This window comes from Agelaius phoeniceus, chromosome 8, assembly GCF_051311805.1.
Source record: "Agelaius phoeniceus isolate bAgePho1 chromosome 8, bAgePho1.hap1, whole genome shotgun sequence".
In the NCBI taxonomy this organism is placed as follows: Eukaryota; Metazoa; Chordata; class Aves; order Passeriformes; family Icteridae; genus Agelaius; species Agelaius phoeniceus.
In genome coordinates, this window is record NC_135272.1 from 28,735,809 (window position 1) to 28,753,293 (window position 17,485).

At 52.7% G+C, this 17,485-nt stretch overlaps 1 protein-coding gene across 3 annotated transcripts; it reads left to right on the top strand.

The window, feature by feature from the left end:
• The first annotated feature begins 1,953 nt into the window (after positions 1-1,953).
• On the top strand, positions 1,954-16,965 carry LOC129124016 (uncharacterized). 3 transcript variants are annotated; one of them, XM_077182458.1, is made up of 5 exons: positions 1,954-2,071; positions 11,626-12,096; positions 13,158-13,490; positions 13,825-13,985; positions 14,783-16,965. In XM_077182458.1, the coding sequence occupies exons 1-5, from the start codon at positions 2,005-2,007 to the stop codon at positions 14,825-14,827; spliced, it is 1,077 nt and encodes a 358-aa protein (XP_077038573.1). In that variant the 5' UTR covers positions 1,954-2,004; the 3' UTR covers positions 14,828-16,965. The 3 variants fall into 3 exon arrangements, with proteins under 3 accessions (XP_077038573.1, XP_077038574.1, XP_054494689.2); XM_077182459.1 differs by lacking the exon at positions 14,783-16,965 and adding an exon at positions 14,118-14,774; XM_054638714.2 differs by having other exon boundaries at positions 1,956-2,071; positions 11,629-12,096.
• The last annotated feature ends 520 nt before the right edge of the window (positions 16,966-17,485 follow it).

The window sequence follows — 17,485 nt, forward strand, 5'->3', positions numbered from 1 at the left end:
TCAGTGCTACCCAGACCTGTCTGATCTAGATGCTGCTAGGGCTTGCAAGGGTGTTTACAGTCTTACTCAAGAACAAGCCAAGAGCCTACACAGACATGGAGGACTGCTGCCTGCTGTCTAATGGGAATGGTTTTGCTTATTCCATGAGAAAGTGGCTGTCTACCAGTGGGATGTTAAAGTTCCCCTTCTTTTTGCTCCTTTCTCCAGGGTGGGACATCGGCAGTATCATCTCAAAGACATTATCACACAGATGCTGTCCCTTTTCTTGCTCCCAATTGTTCCTTCCTTGCTATGGGGAGCCAAAGGTACCTCATTAGTGTGTTAATAATAATCCTGACGTGTGGAGATCAGCTAAATAACAGCAGTGACCTGCAGGGGGTCTCATCTGCCCAGATTTATGGTGCTGCTCACCAGCCCCTCTGAGGACCCTTCCTCCTTGTCCCCCAGCTGTTGAAAATACCCCGTGCAGTGTCTGTGTGCTTAATTAAAGCACAGGGACCGGTAACCTTGACGACTGTGAGCCACCCTCTGTAAGCCAGCTGAGGTGGATATTATGGTTCTGGTGTCTCCAGGGAGAGGCCAGAGCAGAGAAGTGAGTCAAGCACACAGGCATTGGACACGCTCATGAGCTGGGGGCACAGCCAGCAGTGCCGTTGTCCCCTGGAGCTCCTGCCCTGCTCAGGGACATGCCCTGGTCCCTCGCTGGTGAGAGGTGGCTCCTGGTGATGCACAGTGCAGCTCTGAGAGACCAAGCCTGTCTGGAGCAAAGGAAGCTTAGGTCTCTTGGGTAGCCCTGCAACCTCTGTGGGTAATAGAAGACTCCTATAACCAACTCCATAGCTGTAAATATGCTTAAAAGAATTCCCCTTAGAACTGGGACATTTGTACAAGCACAATTACCTCTGCCAGAAAATGGTACAGCTAGTTTTCCTGGCAGTAAGTAGCGAGCAGCTAGAAACACATTTCCCATGAGGGGCTAAGATTAAATTTTATTTTTTCTTATAAAGCTGGTAAAAGGCATGATCAGTTCTGTATCAGATCAACTCTCTTCTACCTCAGAACTGAGAGCAGGAGCTACCAAGCAGCTCCATATTGAAAAAGGGAGGCAAAATCTCTTGGGTTAATACCCGTTTCTACTTTTCTCCTCTGTCCCATGCCAGCACAGGGATCTGATGGAGAGGGGGACCTGTAGTCCCACCTTTGACAAAGCAGCCTGAGAGAGGATCAGCAGGGACCCCGCCATGATATGGGGCCCTTTTCTTCAGAAATACTAGCCAGAAGAAAGCAGTCAGACCTCCTGAAGGATGGCTCAGCCTGCACGGTGCCTGGATGAGGCTGGCCAGACCCCCAGAGGCGGGAAGGGATGTGACACCAGGGGATGTCCCAGGGGCTGCAGGATGCCCTGAGAAACCAGCCGTGGCACATGGAGCACCCGGCTGAGCCCTGACCAGGGAGGGAAGTTTTCCAGGGGTGCTTGGAGCACCTCTGCACCCGGCTGTGCCCACAGACACAGCCTGAGACTATACGGAGGCCCCAAGATGATGCCCCACGTTGGGCTCATCTGCTGCTCCCATCCCGCATGGGGCAAAAGTGGGGGTGTCAGGCTCAACTGGGGCTGCCAAGAGCAGATTAGGAGGTGGTGAGATCCTCGTCTAGGGTCACTTGAACAACTGTCTATGGGGTGATGAGGTGGTGCAAACCTGGGCTAAGGATTCCCAGAACAAAGGGTGTCCTGTCCGAACCAGGAGTGCCGGGGACCAACTGGTGATGGTGGGGGCGGTGCGGACCGGACCGAGGGTGCCGGGGACCGAATCGGGACCGGACCGAGAGCGCGCTGTCCGACACGGGCATGTGGGGTACGGGGCCGGCCGCTGCCCCCTCCCCGCTCCTCCGGGGCCGGGGCTGGACCACGTGCCGCCCGCCCCGCCCCGCCCCGCCCCGGCCGCCGGCCCGCCCCGGCGCCGCCCCGGTGCCGCCGGCGGAGCCAGCGCGGATCGGCCCAGCATGGAGGGGACGCGGCGCGCCCTGCTCCGCCTCGCCGCCGCCTGCTGCCTGCTCTGCGCCCTGCCAGGTACCGGGGCGGCCGCCGAGGGGTGCCGGGGCGGGGGGCTGACCGAGGAGATCCCGCCGGTCTCGCCGCGGCGGGGAGCGCAGCGCCGGGACAGCCGTCGGGGCAGCGCCGGGACTCGGGCTCCTCCGCCCGCTGGTGGGGCTGCGGGAGAAGGGTCTGGAGAGCCCCCACGCAGGGCTTCTCCTCCGGCGAGCAGCGCCCCGGGCCTGCCCCCCGAACTCGGGCGAAATGCCCTCGGAGCCGGGCGCCGTCGCCCCGGCGAACGCGCAGGTGAGGCGGCCCAAGGATGCTCGGGGGGGTCCCGGCTGAGCCCCGCGCTCCGGGCAGCAGCGCGGCCGCCGGTCCCGGCCTTGCCCATACAAGGCACTGCCGGCAGCGCTGCTCCCGCCGGCGGAGCCACCCGGGCTCAGCTCCCGCCCGGCGGGATCCCGAGGGGATGTGCGGGGAGGGGGCCGACGGTCCTGGAGGCGCTCCCCTCCGGCATCCAGCCCTGCGAGCCTCCTGCCTCCCGCCCGGCAGCTCGCGGTGCCTCCGAGCCGCTGCTGAGCTTCCCCCCGAGGGAAGCCCGGACAAAGCCCGAACTCTGCCGCCTCCCCCAGCACGACGGGACCAGGGCCCTGTGCCTGCGGGGAGAGGGGCTGGACGGATGGAGCTGTTCGGGACGGAGCAGGAGCCAGACCCCGGCCCCAGGCAGGCTCCCGGGGAGTATTTCGGCTCTGCTCTGGGATCAACACGTCCCCACGTGGGCAGGCGCAGTCTGCAGCGTGGCGCTGACAGCCCCGTCCACCGACACCACCGCGCTTTGCCGCGTGGCTGGAGTGTGCCCCAAGTCGGGGGGCTGTCACCTTCCTCGTGACTCTGGTAGTGACAAAGGCACTGTGCAATTTAGGGGCACAGGAAGCAAAACGTGTTTCTTCTTCTTTGTGGTTGAGAAAAACCCTTGGCCAGACCCTGTTCAGATCCCAGCACCGTTACTGCAGCAATAGAGACCAGGGGGTGACGCACAGAAACTCAGTTTCTTATAACTTATTAGGTCTGGGGAAACCCTAAAATAGATGCCTGTGGGGCTGAGCTTCGGCAGCGAGAGTAGCACTCAGGATGAGGTTTTGGGTGCCGGATGCGGCTGGGTTTGAGGCTAAACACTGGGAGCGGTCCCAAACCAGCTCCCTTTATGTGGGTGAAGCTGCACTCCCCACAGAGAGTGGCTGTGCTGTGATGGGCTGTGGGGAGGTGACCAGCCACTGGCAAAAGAAGGATTCAGGATTTCCACCGCAGAAAGGAGGAGGAGCTCTGAGCTGCCGGGGGCTATGTTCTGGCCCCGTGTCTCACACTCTGGGCACACTGGGAAACCCCAGGGAGCCCCTTGCCCCAGCTGGCTCCTTCTTGCTGCAAAGTCCAAGACTCAAACTGACAGAATGTACCAGAAAGTAAGATTGCACTGAGTTTTTCCTGGGATCTTTGTTGCTTAGTGTCCCAATCCAATATTCTTCACAGTCTCGGGAAATCGTACCTATGCAGCTGACCTGGCCCTTGCCCTCATAGCTTTTGAATTCACTACCCAATCCCAACTGTGGTTGAAAGACCAGATGTTTTGTGAAAATAGAAAATAGATGGAAGAGATGCCACCGTTAATAAAATGCCCCTTAGCAAGCACAACCCATAATGAGACACCAGAAAATCTCAGCAGGACAGTGGTGGGGGAAGGAACGGTTCACCCAGAGATTAGCCCCGAAGTCAGCAGTCCCAGACAAATTTGTCCACAGCTGGGCTTGCTCTAGCTCCATGAGTGCTCTCAGCCCTGCTCCCAGCACAGATTCCCTTTGCTCCTGCTGTCTGGCAGTGCCTGCTCCCACTCCCAGTCTGGGTTTGCAGCAGGGCCACAGAGGAGCTCAGGCTGCTGCTCTCCTGTGCTCTGCCCACCCCGGCCTCTCAATGCAGCCTTTCTTCACTGCCTGCGGAAATCCACTTCCTCCAGCACCATCAGCCTTACAAATAAAACCCTGAGTAATTTTGGTCTGGGCATTTTTCTGCCTCTCCCTCCCATGCCGAGCTGCCTTGCGAGCAGTGAGAGCAGAGCAGAGCAGGGCTGGGAGCAGCACGAGCACATAAAGCCCCATCTGTGGGCACCACCGGGGCCATGCACACAGGCAGGCAGAGTGTCTGTTTCAAGGTCCCACTGACGATTTTCCGTGATTTTTTTCCCTTTGTTTGCCCAAGGCAAGGACAAGTGGATGGACTTGGCCCCACCCTTACAGGATAGCTCCAGTTCTGCTGCACCCAGAACTGAGCCACAGCTTGGTCCCCTCCTCTGGGTGTTTCCTCCAGCAGTGTGACCCTGCGCTCCCAGCCCAACCTTTCATGTCATGCCATCAGTCTTTGATGCCATTTCTACACATGATTTTCCCTCAGCCCCATGGGCAGGGTGGGCCTTTTCTCCCTGCTGCCCTTCCAAGAAGGCTTGACCTGCTGGGTAGGGGCAAAGCACTCACCTCCTTCAGCTCCCTTGGTCCCATCCCTCCAGACAAAGGGGAGCTGGGACAATCTATAATACAGAAGTGCCTGTCCCTCCTTCCTTTCCACCTAGATCCTCTGGGTGGGCAGACATTGTTCTTGCCACAGGGTTTTCCCTCGGTCTGTGATCATCCCCACAATGCTCTCTGGAGCAGCTTTCATAGGGCTCAGTGCCACTGAGTCTGGGGTCACATCCTGAGCCCTGTAGGGCTGCTCAGAGCTGGGCAGGATGCATCCCCCAAGCTCAGAGCCCATGGAACCAACAGTTGCACTGCTGGAAGGACCTGGGGGCTGCTGCTCAGGGCAGGGCAAGCTTCCTGATGTCCAGGCTTCCCCCAGTTCTTGCCACACTGCACTGGAGAGTAGGCTCCCTGCTGACACGGGGCTGCTATTAAGGCAACTGGCTTATTAATTTCTCCTAATGATGTGAATGCTTCTTCCACTGCAGCTGTGACTCCTGAGGTAAGCAGGGCCAGGCTGCCTGATGCCAGAGCTCCCTGCTGTTGCTGTATTGCTGGGGTTACACAACCCCAGAGAAGGGCAGGCTTCCCAGGCCGTGCATGCCATGGGTGTGCCCAGCAGCTTCTGGGTGAAGGAGCCTTCACCACTGCTCAGGCCCCTGCTGAGGAACAAAACCAGACAGCATGGGAGTCTCCCAGGCACCTTCCTGCCAAGCAAGGTGCTCCATAGCTGTATGTGGCCCATGGAAAATAACTGGCTGCTCTGACAGTGGTAGCTGAGCAAGGCAGCCTGCTCTCCCTTTTCCCTGCCATAGAAATTTGGGATAAGCCCCCTTACCTCTAAATGGGGGATCAGTGATAGAGCTTCCTGCAAACCTGCAGGAAAGAAGTTTTTTGCATTTCTCTCCCCTGGCTGGGTGAGGAGGGTCTCATGTGGCAGGACCAGGCAGTGTCACACCCTGGGGTGCTGTGCTGTTCCTGCAGGTAGTGATCAGGCTGGTGCTGCCCCAGTACTGTGTGCTCTGGGCTGTGCTGTTCCTCTGCTTTTTTATGGGTTTTCCTAGTACTGAAGTACCTGTGCTTGGCATTTATAGTGCTGTTTCCAGGGCTGCTCATCCCTGTTCCATAGCTTTTGCTCTACCTTGCCACGTTGGCTGGTTGTCCTGGTTCCCAATGCAGTGCCATCTGTTGAGGTGGTAGCACTGCCTCCCCTTTTTGTCTCCCCGTGGTTCAAGCCTGTGGCCTGGTATCCACAGATACAGATGCCCTGAGGAGTCATCTCCCTGCCTGCCTGGGCAGGTTGGCTGCTGGGCTGTCCCTCCCCAGTGCCCCACACTCGCTCAGCACCCCATATCTAATCTGCCCCCGTCTCGTGCTCTGCTCGTGGCCACCTGCCTTCCAGTCAGGAGAGCTGGTTTCTATTCCTGTCCCTTACCTCAGCCCTTGCTTTGCAGCATGCCTGGCTTGGCAGCTCTCCAGGGCTGAACTGGGTGCTCAGCACCCCCTTTTCAGCCCCCCCAGTTTTGGTGCCTGCAGAGCAGCTCGCAGAGGCCACGAGGGGTGCAATGAATTAAACTCTGCCATGAAGAGCTACATGTGGTCCCCAAGCAAGCTGCAAGGCTGGATGTGTGTCTGCGCCTCATGCCTGGAGTCCTCTAGCAGAGGGAGTCTGTCCAGCCTCTCTCAGCCAGGATGGGGATGGGGACAGTCTGGGCATCAGCCCTGGCAGGGAGAGCACTGGAGCCTGTGGCAAATGCAGCCTCTGGCACCCTGCCTCCATCGAGGTCCTGCAAGGTACCCAATGGAGCTGAGCTTACAAAGCAGCTGCCCCTTGTACTCGATCCTGTCTCTGAGCTTACTTCACCACCGTGAGGGTGTTTGCTGTAGAGCATCCCTGGGTGCATCTCGCACCTCCCTGAAGGGCTCCAGAAATCTCTTCTGCTGCTTGTTTGGTTTTTTTTATTATTATTATTCCAGGAAAAGAGATCAGGCTCAGCTAGTATCTAATCAGGAGCTATTCCAGTTCTGCTTTTAAATGAAATGAAGAGCCTTGGTTTTAAATCCCACTATATGGTTTTATTTGCATTTATACTCAAGCTTTTTTTCCTTGAAGAGATTGTCTAATTACTGTTGGTTGGTAATCATAAAATGTAATAACTGGCAACAAAAGATAATTTCTACACTTAATGAAATAGTTTGCTAAGCAATAAGATATGACTGCTTTGATACATACAGGTTATAGTTTATACTTTGACTTTTTAAACATTGTATTTTTCCATTTTACCAGGTTGTTTGTGAGTGGAGCTGTTACACTTAAATGGAAATTGAATTCATTTAGTGCACCAAAATAGCATTGTAGAAGAGTTTGGGTGCCTTTTCAATGAATCAGAGCAGTGGTTTGACATGCATTCTGTAGGAAGCTGATTTAAGTGAGGTGCTGTCCTCAGACAGTGACAGCCTGTGCAGGATGATACATCAACACCAGGGAGTCCTGCTCCCATGGGCACTTTCTCTGAAATCCTGGGGGAATCCTTCTCATCTTTGTGCTTAGCTCTCACCTGGGACTCTGCGCATTTTTCCCAGTGGTGGCTGCACCCTGCTGCCCTGCTCTCTCCCTCAGTCTCCAGGAGCCAGCCTGCCATGGGCTTCCTCATCTTCATCTCATCCTAAAAGGGATTTTAAAAAGTGTTCAAGTCTATGATTGGAGCTGGGTTGGTGTTGGCCTTTGGGGAGCTCAGGCTGCTGTTTCTGCCAGACAGGAATGTGGGTGCAGAGGATGCTGCTGAGAGAGGCAGGAGGGTTGTGGCAGAAGCTTGTTGAGGGTTTGTCCAGCTGAGGCCCTGCTCTATGTTATTGTTTTATCTGAGAAGCAAATAGATGGTGAGGTGGCTGCTGTGGCAGAGCATGGAGATCACCCTGTGTGACTACCCTGGCACAGCAGTGACTCTGTCCTGCCTGTGCAAACCTTCCTCAGCCCCTTGCCTGGCCCCAGCCCTGAATCTTGGGCAGGGAGCACAAGGCAGGAATGGCCCCGTTTCCTGCAGAGCTGGCTTCCTTCACTCCTCTCTGTTTTAGCATAATTTACCATGTCTGTTCTGGGGCTGGAGGGAGCTTGGGTTGATACGTGGAAATCACTCAGTGTTGTCAGACAATGCCAGAGAGGGGTCAAAGCTGTGGGCTGATGTTCAGAGCCCTCCCTTCCCTGAAAGAGCTGGGAGTGTTTCCCACCCTTATCCAAGGCAGGGGCTGCTTCTTGGTTGGCTGCATCCCTCCTCCCCTGGGACCACTCTCTTCCTTTGCCCCTCTTGTTTCCCAGACAGAGGTCACTGCAGTCAGCATAGTCTGATGGGAGCTGCTGCTCCAAATCCACCAGCCCTGCCCTAATGTGGTCTGGGATCTCTTGTTCTCACCACGCACAGGCTGAGCCTGGGGGGTTAGCACAGACACGGGGCAGGAGTGGGGCTGTAGCCAGGGGACCAGCTCTGCTTCAGCAGGCTGAAATATAAAGCAAGCTCACCCTTGGTCCCCTATCAGGGAAAGACATATTCTTATGGTCAGAGCTCTTGCTTACAGATCCTGAGACAGTCACAGCTGCTCTGTTATGGATTCAAGGGTGAGTGCACCTTTACCAGCTGTCCTGGGATGCTGCAACTATCAGGTCTTGGAGAATCACAGAAAAGGTGAAGCATTCACACTAACTCTTTCCATTTGCATCTGAAACAAGAAGGACATGGTTCTCTCCTGTCTCCTGAAGCTTGTGGTGATGCCTTAGGCAGTACAGCTATGGCTTTCCTGGCATGTGGTGCAGGAAGCAGAGCTTCTCCAGGAAGACTCCAGAGGAACGAACTCTGACCTGCATCTCTATAGGTAACTGATAAACAGCTAAAACCATCAGCACCCAGTGACTGGGGCAGCAACGACAGCGCTGGAGCTGGGGCTTTCCCGACCTGTTGGGTACCGAGCTCCGGAGCAGAGCAGGAGCTGGACCCCTGAGGATCCCAGCCCGAGCGGGGTTTGCTGGGTCTGCCCCGGCACAGGCAGCAGTGCTCTGCTCTCCCCCTGCACCGCAGCCTCTGCCCCGCGCTGCGTTTGCGTGGCAGTAGGTTGTCCTTTTGGATGGATGATAAAACTGGCAAACAAAGCTGGGGCATTGCAGCAAGGCCCTTTGGAGGAGTGGGTTTATTTTCAATTGAAACTGAAATAAAACTCAGCGCTTGTACCTTTTAACACCTACAGCTCACAAGGAACAAGTTGCACCTCTGGGGGATTTCCCCAGGTGCTTTGCTTGGTGACTGTGCTGGCTTTCGATGTGCCCTTACTCCTTAGGAGCTGACAGATGGGTGATGGGAATCCTTTGTCTGCCTGTCCCCGGGTGATCAGGATTTACTCAGTCTTTTGTTTCCTTGGCCATTCTAAGGCTCTTGCCTTTTCTATCTTCCCACCATCATCTCTTAATGTCTTGAATTTTTAGAATGTTAGTCTGGATTAGGCTCTCCTTTGTTTCCTGAGCTGGGTGAGCTGGGCTGGATGACTTGCTAATTAAGGTGCCATCAACACTTGCCATACTCAAAACAGTCCCTTGTTCCTCACCTGCTAATTTAAAATCTCTTCTGCAATTCTCTACAAACGAGGTTTTTCACACCACGATGCTGTGCTACACCAGAGCCAGAGCGGCCCATCCACCCGGGAACCATCTTCTTTCGCAGTGATGGACACTAGATAATTTTGTGGGAAGAAGCCAAGTGGCTTCTCGGAGAGAAGAGCTTAGGGAAATGCCAGTCCCTCTGGCTGTCCCTCTTGCAGACAGCAGGAAGCTGTGCGTGCACTGGATTGGGGGGAGCTGTTTGTCCCCTTAAGCCCTCCTGTCCCACAGCACCAGTTCCTGGCATGCGGGGAGGTGTCCTGGTGTGTAGGACCCAGACTCATCTGCTTTCCCTCCGACTTTCCTTCTGTGCATAAAATCACCCATTTTCCTCCTAAGTTCAGGCTATCTGGGTTCTGCGCATCCACCAGAAATTCAAACTGGGTTCTGCAACGAACTTTGCAGCTTGAAGTTGGTAGAGACATAAGAACCCATTTCTCCTAAAGACCCTCACTCATGGAGCTGCTTGTAAAGACATTAGCACCCATCTTGCCTATCACTTCTCTGGTCAGAAGCTGGCATGATGGATGCCGAGTTGCTCAGGCCTTTGTGCAAGACAGCTCTCCACAAATCTTTCCCTCAGCATGACTCAAGTCATGACTTGCCACCCCATGAGAGCTGTCCCGGACACAGGCCAGCTATTCAGAGCAGCACATAGCCAGGCTCGCCCCTGGCCAGGCACCTGAGCACCACCTTTCCTGTTTACCCCGTGGTGACAGCAGGGCTCTGTCTCAGGTCTGCAGGAGCAGGCAGTGGGGTGTTTACTGAGCAAGCATCCGCCAGTGCCCAGCCAGCAGCCGGAGCTGGTGGGATCTCACCCTGTGCTCAATAGCACTGCTGTGTTTAGGGCTGGAAATTGTCACATTTGGTGACAATGCCTTTTGGTGCCTGGTTCCAGGAAACCCAGAGCTCAGCTCTTTTCCTCCCAGGTGTTATTGGTGTATCCTACACCTGAGCTCCACGGCAGAGCAGCTCGCTTTATTTGGAGGCACCTTCTGGCCATGCACGTCTGGATCCAGGAGAGGCCAAAGGGAGCATCACATAGGCCTTTGGTCTTCATGTTCAAGGTGCCCCAGCTGGGTTCCCTGTGAGAGCTCGTTCTCTGAATGTGCTGAGCAGGGCTGTGCATCATCCCTGCGGGAGCCCTCCTGGGACTGGGGCCCCGGGCTGGGGAAGCACAGCTCCATCAGGCTGCTCAGGGCTTTGAATTCTCCAGCTGGTCAGGGTACTGCAAAGGTCTTGAGAGAGCCATGTATTGTGTCTTTTTTTAGGGCCTGTTAAGTGCTGTAGCTGGAGAAGAGCTCTGATAACTCTGTATGTTCTGAAGAGCTTTTAAAAATTGCTGAAATTTCCCCAAAACAGTATAAGAATGGGCTGCTTTGCTGGTGGATGAATGTTTCTTGCTGATAGCATCTGCTTTGGATGCTTCTTCACTGTGGGGAGAAGGGACATGATGATGGATTTGCTTCAGTACCTTTATTTTTTTCTGTAATTAGCTCATCAGTCCTTTGTGGCTTGGACAGAAACTTTAACAGAAATTGTCAAAATATTGACTATGAGACATTTTTAAATTGGAGAGTCCATCCTGATGTGGCTATATTTCTCTGTTTTCTTCCTGTTTATACCCTGACAAACCCTCACAGGATCTGTGTTTATGAACAGGCAGTGTAAGAGCCTTTTGGTTTTCCTCCTCCTGTATGCTGTCACACTGTCTAGCAGCTGTGGATCTGGGGGGATCTTTGCTTGCTGCAGGTTCCCTTCAGGTACCTTTTTGCTGTAGTGGGGGGCTGAGTAGCTCCCCATTTCTATGACAACTGTTGTATTTCGTGGTGGTGATGTGTTCATAAATAGCTCAGGAAGGCACACCCCAGCCCCGTTAGCTGTAGTACTCTTGCTGCCCATTCACCTTTCCCTCCAGCAGAATCCCACACTACTGCTGAGGGGACTCACAATATGTGCTTTACCTTTGCCATCCACAGTCTTTTTAAATATCACTTCTCTCTGCTTCATTGGGCCAGGGGAGCTAGAGAGTCTTCTTTCACATTTTCCTCATTTGTATTTTTTCAGCACCACTTTTGACTCTTTCTCAATAACCCAAAGACTTTTTTAAATTTCTTACAGAATCAGGTCTTGGGTGATACTTTTAACAAACCCAAATCCTCTAAAAACGTTTAAAAGATGCTCAAGGATAGAGGGATTGGTCGTGCTGACCCTAGAGAACAACAGCACAGGACTGGAGAGACAGTAGGGTAAAGAAAAAGTCCCCTAGAACAGGTCCCTGCCTCAAAAACCAGGAGGACAGAGGAGCTGTTTGAATCCCGTTCCCAGGTGTGAACCTGTGCTGGATTTGGAATTAAGGGGATAAAGAAGTTCTATTTCTGTCCTTCCCCCCTGTTTGTCCTCTTACTGTGGGATCTCTGACAAACTTCTCTGTTCCACAGCAGAGGGCCAGCAGACAGCAGAGGCCTTGGTGTCACTGTCACCTTTTCCTAGCACAGCGCTAACCTCGCTTCGGCCAAGGGAAGCCTCTGATGTCCCTCCAGTGACTGCTGCCATTCCTCAGACAGGCCTGGAGAAAAACCTGACTGCTGCAACACTCAGTGCCATGGGGGCCCATTCTACAGAGGTGGAGGATGCCTTCATCCCCACCACCCCCATGGCAGGCTCCAAGGCAGAGAGACTGCAGGCTTCTACCACTGCCAGGCCTGCGGACATCACAGTTACACATCCTGAGCATGACAACATGAGCTTGTCAGTCAACAGCAGCACTGAAATCACCTCCCCTACCTTGACTGCCAGCACTCTGGAAGAAAACCAGCCCAGCCATGAAGCCACAGAGCCTTTCAGCACAACTGAAGAAACGGATGATGCCAGCAGTGCAACCCCCACGCCTCCTTTGAACACTGGGCCGGGTGAGGTTTTGCTTTTCCTGCCTGTGCACAAAGTCCTGCCTCAGGGATGCACAACCTGAAATGTCTGAGCACTCTCCTGCTAACTGGAGAGAGGGAGAAGAAGGGAATGAAACACTAAAGCAGAGCCAGTTCAGTGCAATTTATTTGCAAAGATGTTAGTTCAGCATCCTCTTTGCAAACCTCATTAATGCTGGTGTTAATTGTGCTGGCTGCTTTCTGATTGATTGTGTGCAGGGACATCCTTCATATATCTAATCTGAAACAACATGCCTTAGCAGCACTGCCTAGCTGGGCCTTTCTGGCATCAGGGCTGGGGGCTCAATGGGAGCCTCCCTGGAGAAGCACACCCTCCCTTAACACAAAACATGGAGATGGGCAAGCACAAGTGACAGCTCATGCATACCTGGGCAACCACAGGAAACCTTACCCTACCTTCAGATCCCTCTGGGCAGCATGGGGACTGGTTATAGGGTCTGCAATCCCAGTTTTGTCCATCTTGGGGCCTGCCAGGATGTCACACACCCCTAACGCAAGGCAGATACTGACTGATCACTTATTTATATGGTGTTCATGCACAACTGCATTGTTTTCCCTGGCTTGTGTCACGTGGTGCTGCTGTTCTGTGACAACTGACACAGCCTCAGGGGATGCTGCTACCCAGTCCCTGGGCAGCCCCCTTTGTGCTCCCTGTAAGGAGGGATGAGAGGCCTGTCCCAGTGTCTTGCTCTGGGGTGATCCCCAGCTGTGTGTAAAGTTGTTTAAGCTTGTCTGCTTGTCCTTTGTCCCCAAGGACAGGCCTTGTGGGCCCAGCTGAGGTTGGCTGACATTGCAGATTGGCACATATGAAAACTGAGACGACTTTCTAAGCACTGTGGGTTATAGTGTGGCTCAGCTGTGGCTGTGCTAAAGGCTCTGCTTGTTTTCCAAAGGGTTGACAATAAGCTGCTATTCCTGTAGTCCCAGCAGTCCGTCTTACAGTCTTGCTTCCATCTTGTCCAGTCCCACAGAACAGTGTGCTTGCACTGGATCCTTTGAAATAACTGCTTGTTCCTATTTTGCAGCAACAACTAACAGCTCTCAGTCTGGGCTTTTTGATGGGCAGACCCTGAGGCCCACAGCAGCAAGGTCTGAAACCAAGGCAGGAACGAGCCCTGTGGGTACCACAGAGGAGAGCACTGTGGAGCCCAGAACTTCCTCTGCTCCCATCTCCATTGTACGGAGCACGTCCTTTGCCACTGCTTCCAGTGCTGTGACAGTGACGGTGACACCCCTCGTGACCAGCTCCACATCTGCCAGCACAGCTGCCATCCCCACCAGCACGCCCACACTGGCACAGTCATTGGAGCCCAGGCATGAGAAGACTTCTGTGTTGGATGTTGGTGATGATAATTCAGGTAAAGGCTCTGCTTTTAATGGGATGCCCAGGGAGGTGGTGGAGTCACTGTCCCTGGAGATGTTTAAGGAAAGACTGGATGTGGCACTCAATGCCATGGTCTGGTTGACAAGGTAGTGTTAGGTCATAGGTTGGATTGATAATCACAGAGGTCTTTTCCAGCCTGTAATAGATTCTGTAATTGTTTTGTACCTGTTCTCACAAAACATGGCAAAGGGCTGGAGCTACCTGAAATTGTCTCTTGGTTGTACTGAGCAGAACCAGAAAAGACAAAGCCTTGCTGTTCCAGCCCTTGAGGGCTCTCCTTTGGCCTCATTCCCTTGGTCTCCTTGCAGAGCTCCCCAGTTTGGCTGGTAAAGCGAGGGCTGACCCCTTGGTGATCACTGTGATCTCCGTGTTCATTGTCATGGTGGCCATCCTGGCCCTGGTGGGATTCCTGCGCTACCGCCAGCACAACAACCGCACCGAGTTCCGGCGCCTGCAGGACCTGCCCATGGTGAGTCTGCCTCCAGCCCAGCCCCACCTGGGCTGCCTTGCCACTGACTGCTTTGCAGCTCTCCCTCATTAGCAGCCCTCTGGGTGTTTGCACCAGCACCAGTGCTGATCACACACTCCTGTTCCTCCTTAGGTCCCTCTCCTTCCATCCAAGGTTTGAGTCAAGACAGCAAGTCTCGAGGCTGGGCACTAAAGAAGCTCTCTGCCTTCCCCTCACTCTGCAGGGGAATGCTGAGAGGTTAGAGAGAGGAAGGAGAGCTCCATCCAGGCTTGTCCTGAAATGACACCTTCCTGCCCTCTCCTGTTTTCTGATATATTTGCTTTGTAAATGTGACAAAGCAGATTTTATGCTCTGTTCCAGAGAGATTGTCTGTTTGTCTGTGTTTGACCCTTTGGGAACATAAAAATATATGAGGGTTCCAGAGGCTGGACTAGCTCTGGGGAAGCTGCAAATAACTCCCTGAACTTTCTGGAACAGAGGAGTACCGCAGCTAAGCACGCAAGCTGAGCTGTTTCAAGCTGAGTGGAGTTTTCAACAGCCAGAGTTTTCCACATGCCTGCAGCAGGCAGGCAGTTCCTGCACACACATCTTCTCTCCAAATGCTGCAGCAGGAGAGAGACTGACAGCCCAAAGATCCAGGAAGTGCACAGTGACAGCGTTTAGGTGGATGGCTGGGCAGATGCCATGCTGTGAGGCGTGGCTGAGAAGGCTGTGCTGCCTGCACAGCAGTCTCCCAGGCTGGGACCATGATGCCACTGTGCAGACATCTCATTAAAGCCCCTCTTCTCTGCTTCTAGGATGACATGATGGAGGACACCCCTCTCTCCCTCTACAGCTACTAGGCAACCAGGCTGTCTACTGCCCAGAGGAAAAGGCCTTGAGGACTTGGTCCCAGACGATCTGCTGAGGAATGAGGGGCTGTGATTTGCACACAACTGAAAGATCCTTTTCAGATGGTTTTTGGTTTTAGATGTTTTCAATAGTTCAGTGTTGAAGTTTCTATGCTGCAAATCAGAGCCCAAGTCTGACCCTTTTCTCCAGGCTCTCCTCAAAACAATGCCCTGAAGAGGTGTCCCCTCCTTTTAGTGTGGCAACCAATTAGCCAAGACAACCTTTGCCTTGGTGTCCTGCATGGATCTCTTCTGTTGATCTTGGTGGCTGCTGCCTTCAAAGGAGGTGGGCTAGTGTTTCAGACTAGGGCTCTTAACAGTGGTGGTGTCAGCACAGTGCCAGCAAAGGAGACTGCTGTTTTCTGAGGAAGCCAAGGATGTGGAAATCAGTTCTCTTGGACTCCCTCTTGTTCGGTATTTTTAAGGTTGTTTGTTTTGGGGGTTTTCTTGCACTTTTGTTTTTGTTCCTCTTTCAGCTTTAGCCCCAGGATTGGCATTACCCATCCTGAAACACCTACAGGAGGATAAAAGACTACTCTGCTTCCTTCCTGATGCATACCTTTTCTCTTCAACAAGGGAAAAGTGTTTTGTGGCCACTGGAGAAGTGCCCCTGCTACTTGATGTTGCTTTGAAGTTGCTGGGAGGAAATTGAACATAATGTTAGCTTAACTGAGCTTGATAGGACTCGGTCTATTGCCAATTAGACACACTAATTTGGTCTCACCACAATTAGGAAACCGTGTCTCCTACACTTGATGCTTTTGGCATATGTGTAAACTCCTTTCCCAGGCCCAGTAAATGCTTTAGTCCATTCCCATGCCTGGGCTAACACAAGCCTTTCCTCAGGTACCTCCCATTTTGCTTCTAGCATCTGGTTGCTGGAAGTTGTACAAAGCTGGTGCTTTGCTCTCCCTCCTGTGCTATGCAAGGTCAGAGCTCCTCTACTTTCTGATGTTGGTCTTTTGAGCCAGTTGTGTCTTGTCATGAGGACAGATCCTGGATGTAGGTGCCTTCCTCCCCTTCCTCTCTTGGTGTTATGCTGATTAGATTCTGCACTTTTGCCTCAAAATATCACTGCTGTAGACTGCATCCAAGGCTCTTGAGGCCTCTCAAGGAAACCCATAGACTAGAGCCTCTGAGTATAAATCAGAGGAGCTTTTGGTGCCCTTGCCTCAAGAAGACCGGAGTGTGTGTGACATGACAATCTTCATGTAATTACACCCGCTCCTGTTTTCTAACTCAGATTTGACTGCAGGAAAATGGAAACACATGCCTTCTCTAGAGTGTTTGATTTTTGACTAAGCCAGTTGCTCCCTCAGGATACAAGGGCTAGAGTTTATCTGCCACGTTTCTCTACAAGCCTCAGTTTCTCCTCTCCTTTTAGGAGCAACATCACTGAACCCCACAAAGACAGATACCAGGCCTCACTTGCAAAAGTACCTTTTTTTTCCCCAGTGCTGTTAGTGGTTGTCATAGCAGGGTAAAGGGTAATTCCCTATCAGCTGAGCTCAAGTTACCTGGAAAGCCCAAAGATGGAGCAGAACCGGTCTGGGTCAAATAGATGAACTGGGTAATGCAGCAGTTCCTCCTCCCTGTGCTGCTGCTTCCAGAGTGGCTGACAAATGGCTGCAGTGCAGTTGGGCTTCAGTTTGGCCTTCCATCTGTGTATTTATGCCCAGTAAAATAGGGAAGAGGGTTGGTTCTCTTCTATGATTGCATGAGAACTAAAGAGCAATTGTCACAGCTCCAAAGCTTTTGTATCAAGCATTGTCTGCACAGAGTGATCTCCCTAGCTACAGACTTGTTTCCCCTGCCGGAGGGCAGGGTGCTGCTGGTTTTCGGCACAAAGTTGGCAAGTTAGTGGTGGAAAATAGAACTCCATCCTGGCTGGAACTGGTGCAGGCTGGCATATCTGGGAAGTGTGTCTGCACACAATCAAAAGGGCAGAGGCTGGTTGTTCTGGTTTCCCATGCATCGCTGTGCAGGGGAAAGGGGTGAGGAAAAACTCGCCCAACACCAAAGTGCAACTTTGTTTGTAAAATATGTTGATAGTGGATTTTTTTTTTCTGCAATAAAGTTACAAATGCCAAGAGTGTCTCAGTCCTCGTATTTTCATTGCAAACATCTAACTGAAAAGCTTTTATAGATCACGATGAATCCTGTGATAGATAAACAGCAGCAGTTTGAAGCACAAAGACTCACAGAGCTGATAACTAGAAAATGCCAGACAGCCATGAACCATAGCTCTGACAGTTCAGAAGGACACCACCCCCTGACTGTGTTCCTTCTTGTCAGGGTCATTCCTGGTCTGGGTCGAGTGAGATTAATATATGTACAGTTAAATCAGATGAAATGTGTCTTAGAGAACCACACTAGACCAAATAATCTAATCTACACCTTTAGACTCTCTTCCTTTGCCTCTGATTGGAGATATTCTCATGTTGTCAACTGTAACCCCAAACCTTATTTACAGAAATATCCTGAAAGCCAGCTTAATCTAAACCTAAGTAGTATCTGTCATGCTTCTTTTTATAGTACAGCAGACAAAGCAAACTTAAAGGCACATACTTCTTTCTTTTTAGCTTTATAGCTGTTTTGGACTCTTCTCTT